The 18285-nt window shown below is 38.5% G+C and overlaps 2 protein-coding genes across 10 annotated transcripts in view; one reads left to right on the forward strand and one right to left on the reverse strand.

Annotated features, from left to right (window-relative positions):
- The window catches only part of Slc4a10 (solute carrier family 4 member 10), a 265310-nt gene extending 259492 nt beyond the window's left edge, over nucleotides 1-5818 (forward strand). For all 8 annotated transcript variants that reach the window (XM_052726362.1, XM_052726361.1, XM_052726367.1 and 5 more), the window contains one exon: nucleotides 3793-5818. In XM_052726362.1, the coding sequence (XP_052582322.1) occupies nucleotides 3793-3859 (67 nt within the window). In that variant the 3' untranslated portion in view covers nucleotides 3860-5818. The remainder of the gene's footprint in view (nucleotides 1-3792) is intronic.
- Nucleotides 5819-9950: 4132 nt separating this feature from the next.
- Nucleotides 9951-18285, reverse strand: part of Dpp4 (dipeptidyl peptidase 4) — a 90070-nt gene continuing 81735 nt past the window's right edge. For both annotated transcript variants that reach the window (XM_052724514.1, XM_052724515.1), the window contains 3 exons: nucleotides 13642-13714; nucleotides 13301-13374; nucleotides 9951-11730 (listed from right to left, as the gene is read on the reverse strand). In XM_052724514.1, the coding sequence (XP_052580474.1) occupies nucleotides 11629-11730; nucleotides 13301-13374; nucleotides 13642-13714 (249 nt within the window). In that variant the 3' untranslated portion in view covers nucleotides 9951-11628. The remainder of the gene's footprint in view (nucleotides 11731-13300; nucleotides 13375-13641; nucleotides 13715-18285) is intronic.

The raw sequence follows: 18285 nt of genomic DNA on the forward strand, positions 1-18285 counted from the left end.
TCTGTCTGCCTTTGACTCCTGAATTCTGGGATCAAAGGTATGTGCTACCATGCCTGACTCAATTTATATTACTTTTAATTATGTGTATGTGTCTGGGTGTAGTTAAATGCTTATGAGTGCAGGTGCCCAAAGAGGCCAGAAGAGGGCATTGGATCCCTTGGAACCTGAGTTACAGGTGGTTGTGAGCTACTTTATGTGGATGCTGGAAACCTGACTTGGGTTCTCTGCAAGAACAGCATCTACTCTAATGCTCTTAGCCACAGAACCAACTCTCTAGCACCTTGTTTTGCTTTTTTTTTAAATTGTTTGGTTTTTTTGTTTTGCTTTTTTGCAATAGAGTTTTACTAGGTAGGCCCCCATGGTTTCTTTTTTTAATAATAAGATAATTATAATATAATTTATATTATTGTATAATATATAGTAATATTGTAATTATATAATTATACATGATATAATGCATAATTATAGCAGAATGTCATTAGGAATCATTTTATTGCTATGTTTTCTTTGTTTTGTTTTGAACAATAGTGCTTGGTTTTAGCCTAGGTCCCTGGGCTATCTAGTCTTGGTTCCTGATCACCCAAGCAGTGTTGGGTATGGGATTCCATCATATGGGATTGAACCTTCAGTCAAATCAGATATTGGTTGGTTACTTCCACAAGCTTTGTGCCATTATTCCCTAGCATATCTTTCAGAAAGGATATCATTGTAGATCAAAGATTTTGTGGCTGGATTAGTGTTTCTGTTTCTGTTTTGGTAGCTTGCAGAGTATGTTCCTGTACCGAAGATGCTAGAACGTAGGTGTGAAGGCTCCATGTAGGCACCAGCTTGATTTCTTCTTGTTCAATGAGTTGCCTCCACAGCTTCTCATATAGTTTGATAAAAACAGGGCTCTCAAAAACCATGTTTACTGCATAATCAGTGAACAACCACAATGCTTTATAAAATGGACTCCTAGGAACATTTCTTGCAGTGATACTTATAAATGCTAGGAAAGGAGCATTTTCAGTGATCTTAAAATATTTTTATGAATTCTTTGAAGATTTCATACAATGTATTTTGATTATATTTGCCCCCTTTCCCCCCAACTCCTTCCTGATCCACTCCCATCTCTCTATCCTCTAACTTTGTCTTCTCCTTTATTTATTAAGCCATGGACCTCTTGTTTGTGCTGGGTGTTGAGCCATCCATTAAGCATGGATGAACTGCCAGGACAGCTTCCTGCTCCTACTCTTTACCTTTCCTCTGTCCTCTGTACATCCTTCTCCTACCACGGAGTCTCCTTCTGTGCTGTGATTCCTTAGTTCTTCCCCTAACTACTTGACAAATGCTTTTCAAAACAATATTTGAGTTCCGTGGAAGAAACGTTCTCATAGATGTCTCAGCAGCATGGCAATAGTGGTCTACTTTTTGCTCACTCTTAAACTGTCACTTTCTTATTTTTATGTTTTGTTATTTTATTTTTTGAGATTATAATATGATTATATCATTTCCCCCTTCCGTATCCTTTGCAAACCCTTGTGTACTTCTCTCTCCCTGCTTGCTTTCTAATCCATGGCCTCTTTTTTCATTAATTATTATTACATACATATATATGTACATACATATATATTTCTAAATAAACAAATGCAACCTGATCAGTCTGTATAAGATTACTTGTGTGTATGTTTTCAGGACTGACCAACAAAGACAATTTTATCTACTGTGTATTCCTAGATCTTCTCAGAATACCTGATATTTGTTTATTACAGTAAGAAATAGTATGCATGTGATATGTTTGTTTAAATGAAAGCTTAGTTGATTAGCATTTAGAAAAATAGATGTAATAAGAAACCAAGAGAGATCATCTTACAGTTAGAAAATCCAAAGAAAGCATTTTCATAGAGGTTTGAGCTGATTATAATACTTCTGCCTCCCCAAATTATTTTTAATGGTTATAAAATAGTCATTTAGTAAGTTATATAAAACAACAGTATAATTAAAGCACATCAGGAAGAGGCTTATAGTTAGGATACAACATCCTATTTTCCAAAAGACAGAGCATATTAGAAACAGGAATACCAGAATCAGTATTCTTGAAGTGAGCTACAAGAAGACTCAGAGGCCATCTGGTCCAAAACTCAACTTAGTGTTGCAGAAACCCAGTCTCAGAGAGATTAAATCACCTAGGTCACGCGCCTCACCCTTAGCTCTGGGAGATGAGAATGGGTACTCCACCCGTACCTCCACCCCACTCTGTTGGACTTCATTGGCTTTGTTTGACAGAAGAGGTGGGGACAAGTGACGTCCAAGGACAAGTTAATTTGAAAAGCAGAATAGCAGACATTTGTCATATAAAAGGAACTTAAAGTAGAAAAAAAGTGAGTCATACAGATAGAGAACTTAAAAATACAGAATTAAGGCACTCAACACATCATGTGCACACTGTCATCTCTTCTCATGGAAGGAGAAAAGAAAAGGGAAAAAAGTTGCTTTGCTCTGACCTGTAAGGAGTATGTGCTGAGAAATGTGGCAGGCATAAACCCGGGTGCCATAGACACTTGCTCACACCAGCTCTCAGCACTGGCAGCGTGCCACAGATGGCAGAAGCTCCGGCACTTCTTACCTGATGGCGCCGGGTGGTGGTGACAACTGAGAAGGCCTGTTTCTAGCTTGAATTGGAGAAAAAACAATTTTAAAAACACACTCTTAGAATATGTTTAAGTTATTGACCACTGAGAAAGATTCTCCGGAAACCCCAGAGAAAACATAACTTGGTTCCTTTATCATCCAGAGAGCAGTTGTAAAACCAAGAGCGTTACCACCTTCAACTCTTTCATAAATGCATATTAAGGGCCAAAGTTAGCAGTAAAAAAGTATGTTGATTCTTCCAGTTCAGGGTCTCAGAGGCTGAGTGTAGATTGTTCTTTATGCCATAATTGGGGGGCGGGGCACAGAGCCCTCCAGTGCACGGGACTTTGCCAGGCACCGGAAGTACTGAAGGAAGGAGCGTGGTGCCCTTCTTTCTGGAAGCATATACTTTCAGGCTGAGCTTCGTTCGTTTGAACACTATATGTGAACTCTCTATGAAAACTTCTATGTGAGAGAAGAAGCACAAAATGGAGAGCATAGTGCAGATGACTCAACAGAAATGCTAGTTACATTATCCACACAGCCGTCGTTGAAGTCAAGTGGAAGATGAGATTAAACGGGCTTCTGAGGTGTGAGTTTATTCTAGAAAGAAATGAAGCGTCGTTCCTCTACTGGGTAGTCTGAGGCTTTACCTATAAACACAGCACAGGTATGTGGAGAGCAGTGAGCTGTCCTCTCAGGCAAGGAAATTTGTGTCTGCACTCCCTACCAAGACATCTCCCTTACCAAAGATCAAGGTCCAGTCCAGGAAAGGAAAAGCCATTTCCAGCAGAGCCTGGAAAGCCCTTGGGCAGCACCTTGTTCTGTCATTTCTAGTCTTATGCTACCTTAACGTGGAGCATGACTGGCATTTCCACCAATTATCGGTTATTCATCTGCTCAGATGAGGACCCTGCATTAATCCTGCATGCTTTTAAAACTGTGTGGAAATGCCTGTTTTTCGTTTCTCGGTGTCTGTTTTTGAATTTCCCCCTCTCTGCAGTTCTTGATTTCTAGCTCAGAGTGCAGAGGCTTTCATTGCTGCTGTGTATCAGTGTGGCAGCATGAGAGAGCAATGGCTAAGAACTCTTTGATTTCTTTGGGGTTGATGGGTTTTGTGTCTGAAGAAGCTGGATTCTAGTGGTAAATTTCTCCCTTTTTTTTTTCCTCCCTCCCCTTTAGCGTTGAAAGTGGAAAAGAGAAGAAAGCTGCCTCAGGGAAAGGTGTTGACAGGGAGACTTGTCTATGACTTGATCTTCAATTGATTTTTTACATATATATGAGAAGAGTGTCACAATTATGAATAAAACTGCTTTGATCACGTATTGTAAATCCTGTCTCCCCTCCCAAATCCACCTTCATACTGTAAGTAGTGCAACGCTTGTTCCATTTCTGTGTTTAACCTCTGAGCAGTGTGACCCCCTTGTGAGCAGATACAATAGCTAATGCAAGAGTCCCCATGTTACTACTGTGAGACATTCACCAACACAACATTCTCACTGTCAGTGTTATGAGAACAAAGCTTTCTTAAGAAAAAAAAAAAGTCATATTTACCTAGTTTGTATTTTCCTACCTTAGTAACCTAAAGATACCTGAAAATTTTATTTAGAAGAATTTTGAAAGGTAGTTTTACTTTTTGTTTTTTTATGCCTTAGCATTAGGGACTTGTTTTGAAAGACCCGAATCAAAAGGCTACCTTGAAAGCATTTTTAACAATTGTATGTATGTATTTCCTGACTTAATATGATGCATTTAATACTTAATCTCTAACTGACACTTCAGGTTATCTGAGAAAGAAACCTGTTCATACCTTCTTAAAAGTCCTACGCAAGAGAGTCCTGTAGTGTTTGCTTAGAACTCAAGTTGTAACCATGTGGTCAAGTACAAGACTTGTATGAAATGCTTGAGATATTTGAAGAGTTTTGTGAGATTTTTTTTTTTTTTCATTTCAAGTCTTTACCAGAAATGTGCTATTGACTTTCTCTCCCATTGACGACAGTTGCCTCCCGGATACACCTATGACATACACACTTATGGAATGCCACATGGTGAATCATTGCACATGAAATGCCAATCCCCGTACAGCTGTTCTGCTGATAATGGTCACGCACTGCTTAGTATTGGTTCCTATCATGTTGTCATGTAAGAACAACGGGTCTCCAACTGTAATTGTTTTTGCAAAGTTCTTTTCCACATTTTAATTAAATGCATGTTGTGGAAAAACAATCTTTGAACTAAAATTCAGATTCTGTTAGAAAAGGTTATGTAAATATTTCAGTCCATATGAAACAATCCAACTTTACTAAGCTTATTGAAACAGGAAGGAAGTAATGGATTTTTTGAATATTACTAAATATAAAGTTCATTTAATTTTAGATGAATGTGAGTTAATAAAAATGAAATCTCATAGGATTCTTATTTCCTAAGGATTACCAATAATTGACATCCTTATAATCTTTCAATTTCCAAATTTAGAAAAATTCAGAGCCCTGTGGCTTTTATAAACTATATGTACTCTATGTAAATGCACATAATTGGACAAACTCCTCTGTTGCTAAGTGAAGAACAGCAAAGCCTACATTAACCTTGACATTTTGATATCTTTTGAAACAAAAGTTTCTCAGTCTTTTCAGGAGCCATTTTTTAATGCAATATGAGCTAAATTATGAGAAGAATTTGAAGTTAGTAAAGTTTGTATTTATAAATGGTAAAGAAAATGCAAAACTCTCTGTTCCAAATGTGCTGCCTTTGTGTATGTTGTAACCTGATACTCCATCTAAACATTCTCACTGTTTCTGATTTAGCTGGTCAATCCCAAAGCAGTCTCATAGTGTTTCCGTATAGTAGTACCTGTTCCGTTAAAAATGATCAGTGAATTAAAACCTTCACATGATCACTGGTTTGAACAAGCAGTCATCCTATGAAATTACGTATTTCTGAGTATTTTTATAGTAATTTTGTTCTTGTGTGAATTTTAATGCTATCTCTATCTTAATCTTAATATTTTGAAATCACATAAAATATAAGAAAATGTAGTATTATATATTTACTCCTAATTTCAGATTCCTGGTCAAAATTACTGAATATCCTGAATGTAATTTATTGCAATGTTTAAGTAATGTGTAAATGTGACTAGGATATTGTGTTTTTCAAAACTAAGAAATGTTATGTGGAAATAAATATTTATCCTAACTAATTTTCATGCTTATTTTAAAGTGTGTCCTGTCTTTATTTTTCCTTCATATTAACCAATAAATCAGGTAAAGTATTTTAACGGTCTAAGCATATTTAAATGAAGACATCCCCGGCCCCCCCCCCCCCCCGTTAAAAAACATTTGTGACATAAAACACTTCAGAAGGATTCAAACAACTTGAACTTTATGAACAGAAAATAATGAGAAGTTTGTAAGGATGCACATGCTCCTTCCCCTACAGAACACGGCACGAGTAAGGTTACCTCTACGGGAAAGTGAAAAGCTCATTAGCAGTATCTGCACTGTTAGAATTCATGAATTCCTGCTTTTAACCTGTGTGGGGAAGGCATTCCCTAAACGTGCCTTTCTGTTTGCTGTAGAGGTCAAATGGGAGCACAGTTCTTTTGTGACCGTCTAGATTGTTGGGAAGACTGTGTTCAGAACTCTACCTGCTGATTAGTATTTCTCTTGACTAGTAGGCTTACTTGTAATCGTCCCTACTTAACAGCGTCCATGTTTTTCCTAACTATCTTGTTGGAATGACTCAGATTCCTACCTACAGACATCCGGTTTGACCACCATTTATTGAAGATACTGTCTTTTTTCCAGTGGGTATGTCCATAGGTGTGTAGATGTATGTCTGGGTTTTCAATTTGTTCCAGTTGATCAATATGACTGTTTTTGTGCTGATTCCTTGCTGTTCTTATTACTATAGCTCTGTAGTACCACTTGAAACTGGGAATGGTGGGAACTCCAGCAGTTATTTTATTGTTCAGGGTTTTAGCTATGGGGGTAATTCAGATTCAGAGTCTGATAGAGACACTCCCTATGATGACTTGCAGATCTTTCAGGATTCTCTTAGGTCTTAGGAATGAAGAGTTATTCTGTTTCCTGTCTGCACTGACCTCTCTGTTTCTGTCAGCTGAAGCCCATTCTCTCATGAGTTGCTTTTCTATCATTGACAGACTGATTTCTAACTTTTCAGTATGTCTGTCTTGTATATCCAGTCAAGGAAATAAAGTAAAATGCCATCTGGGTGGCTAACATCTATAACATCAGCATTTGGGAGACTGAGCTAAGAGGACTGCCAGGATTTTGAGGCCAGCCTGGGCTATCATGGGTTTATGATCAGCATGGCCTAAATAGAGCAAGGTGCTGTCTTTTAAATAATGAGATGGTAACTTTCTGAAAGTTTTATGAAAGTCATATTGCCTCTAAGTATTCTGAGAGGTTGTGGTTAAAATCAGAAATGACTTCTGATTTTTCACTGGGCATATTTAGATGTTCTGCTTCCCTTCAGTCCTAATGACCTCATTTCTTCTTACTGTGGACTGAGCTTATATCTAGGCCCACTTCCTTTTGAGTGTGGAGTCATAGACTTCTGCCAGGCAACCTCATTTCTCCATTTGTTTGTAAGCCCCTTGATGGTAACGGTGGTGTCTTAGCCTTCCCTGTTAACTCTAGAGGGTCTAATTCTGTGCTCTTGTATTTATCCAAACAGCAAAAGTTGTTCCAGAAGCCTAAGTAAAATGTGTCAGAAAATGCTGTTGTGATGAATGATAAAGGATACATTACAACAGAGAACACCAGCAGTGCATATGAGACACTACATAGATCTGGCCCATGAGAACATGGACATTTAAGGCCAGAATCTATGCAGTGTATGCAGCCACCAAGGTAGAAAAAAACAGCAAAATCCTGAGGCTAGGAGGAAAGAAGACTGGAAGGGAAGATGCTTGGCACTGCATGTATATAAATCTCAGCCATGCAGCACTTCTGAGGTAGGAAGGAGTTGACTTCAAAGAGCCTGGATAATGTTCCTTAAATACCATGCTTGTCATAACTGCTGATTATCTTGCCCTGTTTGTCCAATTTCAGCTGAAGGGCACTGTATCTCAAGCAGGAGGTGAGAAAGGATTTTGCTCATCCCTAATAGGGTGTTCGCTTTGGTTCTTAGAAACAGAATCAGATTGAGTACCATTTCTTCTCAATATACTATACTTTCTTCATCACTCATTTCTCTGTGATAACAATAAAACCAAATCTACCAGTGAAATCCATTTTGGTGCTCACAATTCACAAAATTATGATTTTTGTATAGAAGTAACTTACAGAGAGGACCATCCCTTCACATACCTTCAAGTACCCTAATCTTCATGTCTCTGAGGATTCATGCAATCACTGATCAAAATATTTCTAAAACAACTATGCCTGTATCAACATATATTTGCTTTTCCCTTAACATTCCTTTCAATATGATACACAGCATTTACATTGTTCTGGATATCACAAGAATCTGAAGATTATATGAAGTATAGAGAAAGACAAGCTTCCATTTCTGTATAGTCTAAGCCACTTTACAGGAGATATTTGAAGATCATTGGATTTTGTTTCCTGTATCCACAGGAGAATCTAGAACCAATCCCCTGTAGATACAGAGAGATGGAGATAAGGATTTTGGTTGTTGAAGGGTTACACCATTGAATGTTGAATAATCCCACTACCATGATGGATGCTTTTTAAGAAATTTCACAGGCTTGGAGAATTGATTTGGAAAGGCTATGTAGAATAAAGACTTCTATTTAATTTGTTCACATTTATAGTCTATAATAGTGGTTCTCTACTTAGGGTCACAACCCCTTTGGGGATTGAATGACCCTTTCACAGGGTCACATTAGATCATCAGAACACAGATATTTACATTATGGTTCATAACAGTAGTAAAATTACAGTTGTGAAGTAGCAACAAATATAATATTATGGTTGGGAGTCACCACAACATGAAGAGCTATATTAAAGGGTTGCAGCATTAGGAAGGTTGAGAACTACTGCTCTATATGCATTGAAAGACATACCCTTTTTAATAGCAGTAAAAAATATTCTCTTCTTATTAATTCAAATTCTTGGGCTTACATGTTAATATTGTCAGAGAAATATGACATGAAGAGAGATGATCAAATACTACTGAGCTTCACAATGGTCTTGTTAATACCAGGATCTGAGATTTCTTATGGGGTAGCCAGTGATGTTGTGCTTTATAACCCCCATTTGTGTTTCATTCTCAGCCATCTGTATCCCCCAAAACATCCTGAATATATGCTTCAGGTCACTCAGGACGTATGTGAAAATACTGCTGAAATAACTGTCACAAAGTTGGCACAACAAAATTATCTTATTTTAGGAAAAAAAACATGCTTGTGTTTTGGTATGTTTCTTCACTTAGAATTTATTGAATCTTAAATATTGTACAAATCTAGTAGTCTTATAAGTCAGTATTCTCACTCCAACTTAGAGCAAAAGCAGTCAGTGCCAAGAAGTGGGACTGCTAATACTTTGATCAAGAAACACAAAGCCCAGAGCAACACAGACTGAACTTATCTTGCAGCATGAACTGCTTCTCGATTCCTTTAGCGCATGTGCCCCTGGGTTCTGGTGCACTCTGAGGATGGTTTGTGAAGGACGGCTTCCAGAGGCTGCATGTGCCCATAGGAGACATGTCTATACATCTTGGTGACATTGCTAGTTCTTGTGTGTTTCAGACTTACCTTTAAATTAAGTTTATCTATAATTCATGTCTCAGTTTCTTTTATCTAATTCACAACTCTTATTGAACAGTAAAATTTGTCCTATGAGAGTCAAATAAAAACTGAATTTCATCAAATTATCACCATTTGAAACTCTCATTGCCTGAAAAAAAATGTGTGCTATGATATTTTTATTACTTCAGGCTCCAGAAACAACAAATTTAGAAGTGAAAGGAACAAAAAATCATGGCTTGGGCATTGTATAAACATTATAGAATCATGAGAAATATTAATACAAAACCTGCGTTATTATATAATGTGGTTTAGTGAAAGAACCCACAAAGAATAGTTTCTATTTAATTTGCTTTTATGTTTTCATGCTGTCAGGAACATGTGTTACCTCTGTTCCTTGATCTAGGACCTTGCAGATTGGTCCTGCTACACAAGTGACTGAGCTATATTCAAAACAAGGATAATGGCCAGAAACCTACAGGGCTAAGGATCAGCGATGCTTCCCATGGAAGAGTGGGACTTTCGAGTTAATTAAGGTGAAACCAATCAGTGGCATGCCCTGGAAAAAGCAGTAAAGCTGATTTCACAGCCTCTGTACATTGTTACCATGTATCTCTAATCTCATTTTTAATTGATAGATGGTTTCCATTTCTGCCAGGTTTGGAGTTTATGCTGTAGCTCACCTATGATAATTTTGTCTAGAAAATGGTCTCCATTTAAATGTGTGAAGTCCATTTTTAAAATGCAGCTGTTACAAATAATTGAAACAAAATATCATATTTTTTAAGTTATTCAAACATTGCTAAGTCAAATTCAGTATCGGAAATCTATGCTTTCTTTCTATTACATTCCCCCCCCCCCCCAAAAAAAAAGACTGGAGACAAAACAAAACACAAAGCCCTGGAAGGACACATCCACGGAACCATCAGAACTACCAAAATGACTTTGCTGATAGTATTCATTCTCGTGCTTTGAACCTCACATGCTTCCCTGGATTAAATTAAATTGTCTTTCATAATACACAAATGACCACATTATTATTAATTGGTTTCTTAAAAGCTAAGTGTTAAGTATGAGAATTGAAATTTCATGGGTATTAGATAAACTCGTATGAATTATTTAACTTTAAACAGTTTTATGTATCTAAGGTTTTTTTTTTTTTAAAGCTGAACTCCTTCCATGTTTACAAGACAGTCTTGGATTTCTAACAAGTTAAACAAGAACCTTTGAACAAATGTGTCCATATGTCAATGCGGTTTAAGTTTGATTCAAGATGTAACCCATTACCTCTGAAAAATGGAAGCATATTTACTAAATGACCAGGCAAAATTCCAGTGTGTAGAATAGAAATAATAACACACAACATTCTCGGTCATATTCCATTAAAAAGCCAATGAGGTTAAAATATTTTAATTAACATACTCAAGGAAATGAAGTAAGAACTGATGCAAGTATTTCTTCATGTTAGAATTTGTGACACAAATATTTTCAACTTTTAACAGGGCAAGTCGATATGTTCCAAGCTGCCTCTTTTCACTAGGAAACATCGGTGATTTTTTAAAAGCACATTTGCAATGCTTTCCCATCACCCTTACTGTGTTTGTGTAGCACCTATAGCCATAACTGGCACCTGGGGCCCTTACATTGCTGGCAGTTTCCCTTGCATTTCTTTGGAGTCTATTCAACTGCTGTGGTTTTACTGAGAAGTCAGTGCTTTGCATATATGATTTCCTGAGACTGTTTGAATAGTCTTTCTCAGAAAACTGTGCCAGTCTGGCAGTGAACAGCACTTCTGAAGGCGAGCTGACAGTAGCCTGATTGGGTTGGTGTGCTTGGACCTGGGTTTCTAGCCATACTCTGTGATCTCCTCTCCCTGTCCCCGCTTCTCTCATTGCTGCCCTAATGACATCATTGCCCACATCTTGTCATCCCCTTAAATAAGGGAACAAGATTTGGACCAGTCTAGTAAGAAGAAAGAAAAAAAAAAAGAAATTCTTCTCAGAAAATCTATGCAGAACTCTTGTAAAAATAATTTATATTTGTTGTTTCAGCAGCTGATGTGGAAATAATTTTAAATGATAAACAAAACAGAGTGAAAAATCCAAATTGCTGTAAGGTAATAATCTGTTGTGAAGACAGACATTCTTACTTAGGACTGCAGGTATGAAACTGGAAAGTAGCCTGGAATTTCTCGATGAGAGCGTTATTAAGATCGTCATCTTGACAGTGCAGTTTTGAGATAATGAGAACAAATGTGTTTTTAAATAAGCTACGGGAGCCTTGCTGTGCTACTGTACGGAGAAGCACTGTTGGAGGAAATGGCTCATGTGGGTATAGATATGCTGGTGGGCCATGCTGCTAGCGATCCCATGGTCTTCATCCGTATACCACTGGAGAGAGAAAGAGGTCAGAATTAGGATTTAATTTAAAAGGAAAAAATTCAAATGAGCTATTGCGTGGTGTTAAATGGGAAAGGTTGATAAACTGAAGTGTGGTTGAAGACGGTGTCTAGTTCCTCCCCAGAGCTTTTCAAAATATGTTCAGTTCTGAAGAAGTCTCTGGTCCTCTTTTTCAGGTACTGAGAAAATCCACTGTGCATTTGGATTTACTGCATGGGGCTTTAAACATAGGTATATTCTAATTAAAATACCCAAATCAACTTTCAAATGTAACTCAAAGGTCACTTAAAACCACACCGTAAATGGGAAGGTTTATACCAGCAGGCATACTATTTTAATGGGTACTAGCAAGTATCAAATTTCTCTACACTTGAGTATGTATTAAAATAAATACTTTTTAAAGCAATTTTTCCAATATAAGTATCTTAATGGCTACAAAAATCCATTTAAATATTAAAGTGTTATAACACACACACACACACACACACACACATATATATATATATATATAATGAAGTCAAAAGTCAAATGTATTATTTATCAACAGTTAAATTTTTATACTGGAAATTAAAAGCTTTGTCTGTGTGACATTTATATAGAAGGAGTCTCCAACCTGAAGCAAACACGTATAAACTGATACCTTACTAAATGAATGGGAAAGCACTGCCAGCCTAGTACATATTACTGAGACAAAAGTTAATTTTAAAATCATGCCTCAAGTATTATATGATTTTGATTAAGTAGTGAAAAAATAAACCTTGACCTCTACTGAGAATCTGGTCCAAAAGATATGGCAGGTTTTCTCAATACAAGATAGAAAGCCCACGTCTAGACAGTGGGTACTCCTGGAACTGAGCACACAGCGAATTATGTGTTAGAAGGGGGGGGGGCAGGGTTTTCTAGCCAAAACAGGTAAGAAAGCTGTGTTTTAAACAACAGTATTATTAGTGCAAGACATGTTGTGTGTGCATGTATATATATTTTTTCTTTTTGACCTGAAAAATTCTAATATAGAAGACTCAATACCCCCAACATCCTCTGTATAGGCAAAAGCAGCCCCAGTCCTTTCTGATTTTATAAGCAAGCCTAATTGCTTGTTGCCTGCAGTTGTTCAACAAAAGAGAGTGTAGCAATCACAAGAACTGTGGCATGCTGATTATTAATATCCCACTGTTGTTAGGATGGCTAGTAATCATAATAACAGAATGGCTTTTACATTTCAGCTATTATCATGCTGGTTTCACTTTAGAATTACTCTGCCACACATTTACGGAATAAGTGATTACTTTCAAATCAAAACAGGGAGAGACTGAACCATCACAGGAATAGAAGAATGGTGTTTTGACACTCCCAGGATATGTAATACTGTGTTTCTCAACCTCAAACTGTCTAATATTTACTCTGTGTATGACTCAAGGATATCACATCTCCAACTTCACACTGGAATGAGAAAGCCCTCTTCAGTCCTATCTTCTCAGACGTCCTTGGGAAAAAGTAACCCCCGAAGAGGAAACTAGACCTTCCAGATACTTGGTTCCCCCTGAACAAAGTCTTATTATACCATTGCTTGGAAATCCACGCCAGCTTCCACCAGGGCTTTGGAGATCTGAGCTGACTGCTGGAAGTGAACATTATCTGCGGGAAAGAAAGGGAACAAGCAGCCATATAAACAAATAGCTGATAGCCTCTGGAGTGTTCAGCTACTGAGGGGGAAGCAGAGAAGACAGTGACTGAAGTTCTAGGACTCAGCATCCCATTTAGCCCAAGACAAGTGAGTTGTGGAAAGCAACACTGTTTTATTGAAGTAAATGTAACAGTCTTGCCCCTCATGCTTTTGTTTTGTCAGTAGTGAAGTTGCAAACCTGTCTGTGATACTAAAAAGTCTAATTAACTGAAACTCACCATCTGCTGTTCCATGAATAAGGAGGTACTCAACTTGTTTAAAATTTTCAGCTCTGCTCATGACTGTTGAATTCTGAAATTGGGAAAAAGAATGTCATTATTCAAAAAAGGATCTGCCATAACTGATTTTTCACTTCAGTTTACAAAATAAAATGTTTTCAGCTGGGGCCCCCTTTGATACAAAATATAGCAAACCGATATTCAAGCAAATGCTGTCTCCATGCATGGCAGAATGCACAGCATGCCCCGTGCCTGGGAGACAGGACTGGAAAGGAAGAATGCCACATCTTCCCTGCACATGTAAGAAGAGGGCACCTGTCCCCTAGGCTGCACGCAAAACCCCTTGAGTCCCAGATCACAGATTGGCTGTGTCCTATGCATTAGCAGAGGGCAGAGTCTCATATTAGCAATGTATGTACCATGGGTTTCTGCTGTAGTTCAGCCAAAAAGTGTATTACCATAGCAACCATGTGTCACATGGTGCCATACATGCTACATTTCAAAGAGCCTGTACATAGCATTTGCAACTAAACATACTCTGCAATATGTCATGTGAACTTTGGTCCACATTGCTAGGTTCTAAATGAAAAGCAAACATTACCTCTCTGGAAACAGATGTTTAAAGCCTAAGCAAGTGTAACATATGGGAGGGGAAAGGGTGAAAAAGATCAAGGGTGGCCTCAGAAAATCAGTGGTTGTTTGGTACTTCCTCGTTTTTAATATTAAAGAAAAATGGTGCTGTTAATTTTTATTCCCAAGGCAGCCAGGGTGCCAGGATGAAGGGTTAAAAGTTCTATTTTGTGGTCTGAGTCATCTAGGGGCTTCCACAATAAGGGTCAGAGGTCTTGGATGAAAAAAAAAAAAGCTTTAAAAGCATAGGTCAGAAGATTTAAATTTAGGACCAGTTACAATGTTGAGATGAAAGGGAAATACCAGATAGAGACTGGAAGAGTGAGTCTTCTTTGCTGTCTGGAGCGGGTTCGATAGGGAAAAGGGCAGTGACATCTCCACGGACTCAAAAGCAGCCACCCGGTTCTTCCTGAGTCCGGGTCTGCATTTCAGTGACACCTCTATCTACAAAACTGGTGCACACTGGATTTTTTTTTTTTTTTTTTTTTTTTTTTTTTTTTTTTTTTTTGCTGGGAGTCCTAGTGGTCTAGCCAGAAAGGTATGGGGCTACAGTTACATGCTCAAGTCTAGTCTTCGGTTTCAATACTACTGAACTTTGCAACTGGAGACATACATGCTGCCCTCTTGAGTCCTGATTTCTGTGAAATGGGAGTAAGAATAATTCCACTCAGGAGTCAAGAGACATGGTAGAAGCATTGTTTAAAGTAAATTGTTGATGCTGACTGAAAATTCTGTGACACAGTATTTCTGGAAAGTGACATACTGTCTACAAATTTCAGTGCAGTTACCCAAAATGTTTCTATCGACTAAAACTCCTAGGATCATCCTGAACTGGGTAGCTCCAAGTAAATGTCCCATCCTGTCTATGCAGGCTAGTTCCTGCTTAACATTATATGAAATTTCTGACCCAAATTGAGAATTTATTCACAAACTTATCAAAGAAACATTGCAACTCATTAAAAGTTGTTCTTTAATGTAATTTTAGGGAAACTTTCATCTGATGAGATGTCCTACATGCATCTATCCATTTCGAATCCATCCATCCAGCATGCTTGCAAGCATGCCTCTGTCTCTCACAACACTACCACTTTTATTTGTGCAGCCATTCATTTTTTTTAATCTAGTCAAACAACATTCAGTTATATTCAATTAAATAATAAAGTCCATAAGACTTGCTTATAATTGTTTATTATTAGCATGTAATATATAGCTAAATATTTACCAACTCAATAAGTAAATGAAATATAATTAAGCTTGCTTTTGCAGAGTTGAGTGGAAGTGGAGTAGACAGAATATAATATTCTTATTCTGCAATTTATTAAGTCATTGCACCCACTTCCAACTGCTACACCAGGGCAGTAGTAATCCTACCTACCATTCCTTGAACATTTCCTCTGTGCCTGTCACTGTGCTAACTAACCATCTTGAAGGAGCCAGGAAAGTCAGTCAAAGTCTCACAACCGTGTGACATAGGTCTCTGCCAACCCTGCACTCTATATGAAGAGACAGGTTCAGAAAGTAACTTTGTACCACAGCCCATCCCTAGGAAGTGTCAAAACTGGACCAAGTCTGGGAAAAACTCCTTCACTTTCTGTTTCTATCGTGTCTTTTAAAATTGCAAAGGACTTATGATTGTCTTCCAGCAATGGAACGGTGTGAAATAAAATGTTGATTAAATATCCTGGCACTTGAAGTACATACAAGTGGGTACTCTGGATTCTGAGCCACATTGGTCTGAACAACCCTATATGTGGTGAAGGGTGTCTTTCCCATCGGCAGGTGATTTATCACCTAAGACAGCACAGAACTTTGAGCAGTCCTCTGTCCTCTAAGAGAAGCCAATCAAATCAAACCATCTTAAATGGCATTGTTACGTATCTGATGTAGCTGGAGATGGAAAGGTGGGGTTAGAAGACCCAGGACTCATTCTGAGTTGCAGGGCCATGGCCCCTTCACAGTGATCTCTTCCCCCAGTCATAGACTCAGCCTGGGCTGACTTTCTGCCACCTTGTTTCTGCACAAGCTCAATTCCACCTTTTTTCTCACAGATGATAATTAACTTTAACCACCAGACCTGACCCAGATATACAACTGTGTTGCCTCACCTCACCTCCAGCAGCCCCACGGGCTTGCCTTGCTTGGCAGCGTGAACAGCAAAAGCTGCTCCAACCACCTCCCAGTGCCATGAGATGGAGAAATGTCATTGAAACATAGAGTAATAGTTAGGAGGCATATAAATACACAGGACAGTTAGCAAGGAATGTGATAACTACTGGAGTTTGGACCAAAACAGTTTCTGGCTGCCTTTTTTTTCTTAAATGGAGTGAATACAGGCTGAAAGAAGACAATTTTTATAAACAAGTAAAACCCTGAGCCTAAGATAAATGTTGTGATGTACACACTGTAGCTGTGATGAACTAGACATGGTGAGAAATGCAACATACTGAGAAAAAGACGAAAACTGTGATAAAAGTGTCATGATGCAAATTGTTTTACATTAACAATATTACACTACAAAGAAAGAAAGACAAATACTTTAATGCAGCAAGAGAAAAATAAAACAAAAGCTTCCCCTGCAGTTGCAAGATAAGTGCCATTTCAGCACACGTTTCCCTGCTCATTGGGAGAAGCCTCCAAAGGGACCTTTCGATGAGAGAGACAGACATCTGCTAGAAGCACACCCGCTTTGGGGCTTTCGGTGCAGAAAACAAACCTCCACCCCAAATTCAATGATGTCACTTTGCCTCTGGACCCACCAGTGAGTGGTTCCCTACTGGACTGTGTGATCGGGCTTCTCTATTAAGACTCTATGGCAACATGCAAAGCCAACGTAGGAAATGCATACATTCCTCCAATATATGATTAATGATTGGGAAGATATTAATTACACTATTTTAACCCACCCAAATTGGATGATCCCCTGTTGCCTATCCATGGAAACAGAAATAAAAAAGGAAATGGATGACTAAGTTACAAACCGAATAGTCTATCACCAAGGACTAAAAAGGAAGCTCAGAGTGATAAATGGGCAAGGATGCAATGGTGGTGCAGTTGGCATTCTCCTGAGGCTAGAAACTTCCGGAGAGCCTTGCTGCCAGCAACAGTCTGGCAGGGAGAAGTGGAAAGGATTGGTCCAGTGGCAGTGCCGATTCCACAGCATCTCTGTGAGGAGTTTTTCCTTCAATCCCCAAGAAGAACCATCTGTAGCTGCTTGTTGGATCATGCTGGTTCCTCAGCTACCTTCCAACAAATAAATCTTTGTATTTTTGAAATAAAAGAAGGAGCTGATAAGAGTAGGGAAATGCTGTGGGAAACAGGAGGTATAACAATTTTCAAGCTACCCCTCATGCCATCTACAAAGCAGAAGGACAATTTGCTCCCTGAAGATAAGGATGGTGGCAGCTGCCATGGTTTCAAAGCTTACTTCATGGCAGGTGTTGGGGTCTTTTATAATCACTTCTGTGACTCTGGGAGGCATATTTGGTTACTCCCATTATTTAGAGGAGGAAATTGAGGTTCAGAGAGGGAGCATTGACTTCCTTGAGCTCAAACTTCTAGAAGTCAAGGAAGCAGACTTTCAGTGCTTTCATTTGAACTCCAAAGCTCAAGTTCCTCTCCAGCATGTTCTATGGTCACTTGACATCACCACTAAATACTCATTACCATCCACAGGTCCTGTAGAGGGCAAGCAGTCACTGGGTCTAAAGGGTAACAATTTAGCAAAGTCGGTCAGCTATTGCTTTGGGTTTACTGGCTTACTCTATGGATTCTCCTCCTGTGATCAATGCTGTATGAATAACATTAAAGGGTGCCATTTGGGAGGATCATCATTAATACCGAGCAGAGGGCACAGAAAACATTTAAGAAAAACTGAATCCAACCCCCACTAAATAAGATGTTTTACTTGTGTACATCTATCAAACAACTGTACCCATGAGTTGCCAAGGAAAGAGCTCCCATCAACCCCAGACAGGGGGCTCTACCTCAGGCCTCACAAGCAACACTGGCTGCTTT

This window comes from Peromyscus californicus, unplaced genomic scaffold (genome assembly GCF_007827085.1).
Source record: "Peromyscus californicus insignis strain IS unplaced genomic scaffold, ASM782708v3 Scaffold_7__1_contigs__length_154581171, whole genome shotgun sequence".
Lineage (NCBI taxonomy): Eukaryota > Metazoa > Chordata > Mammalia > Rodentia > Cricetidae > Peromyscus > Peromyscus californicus.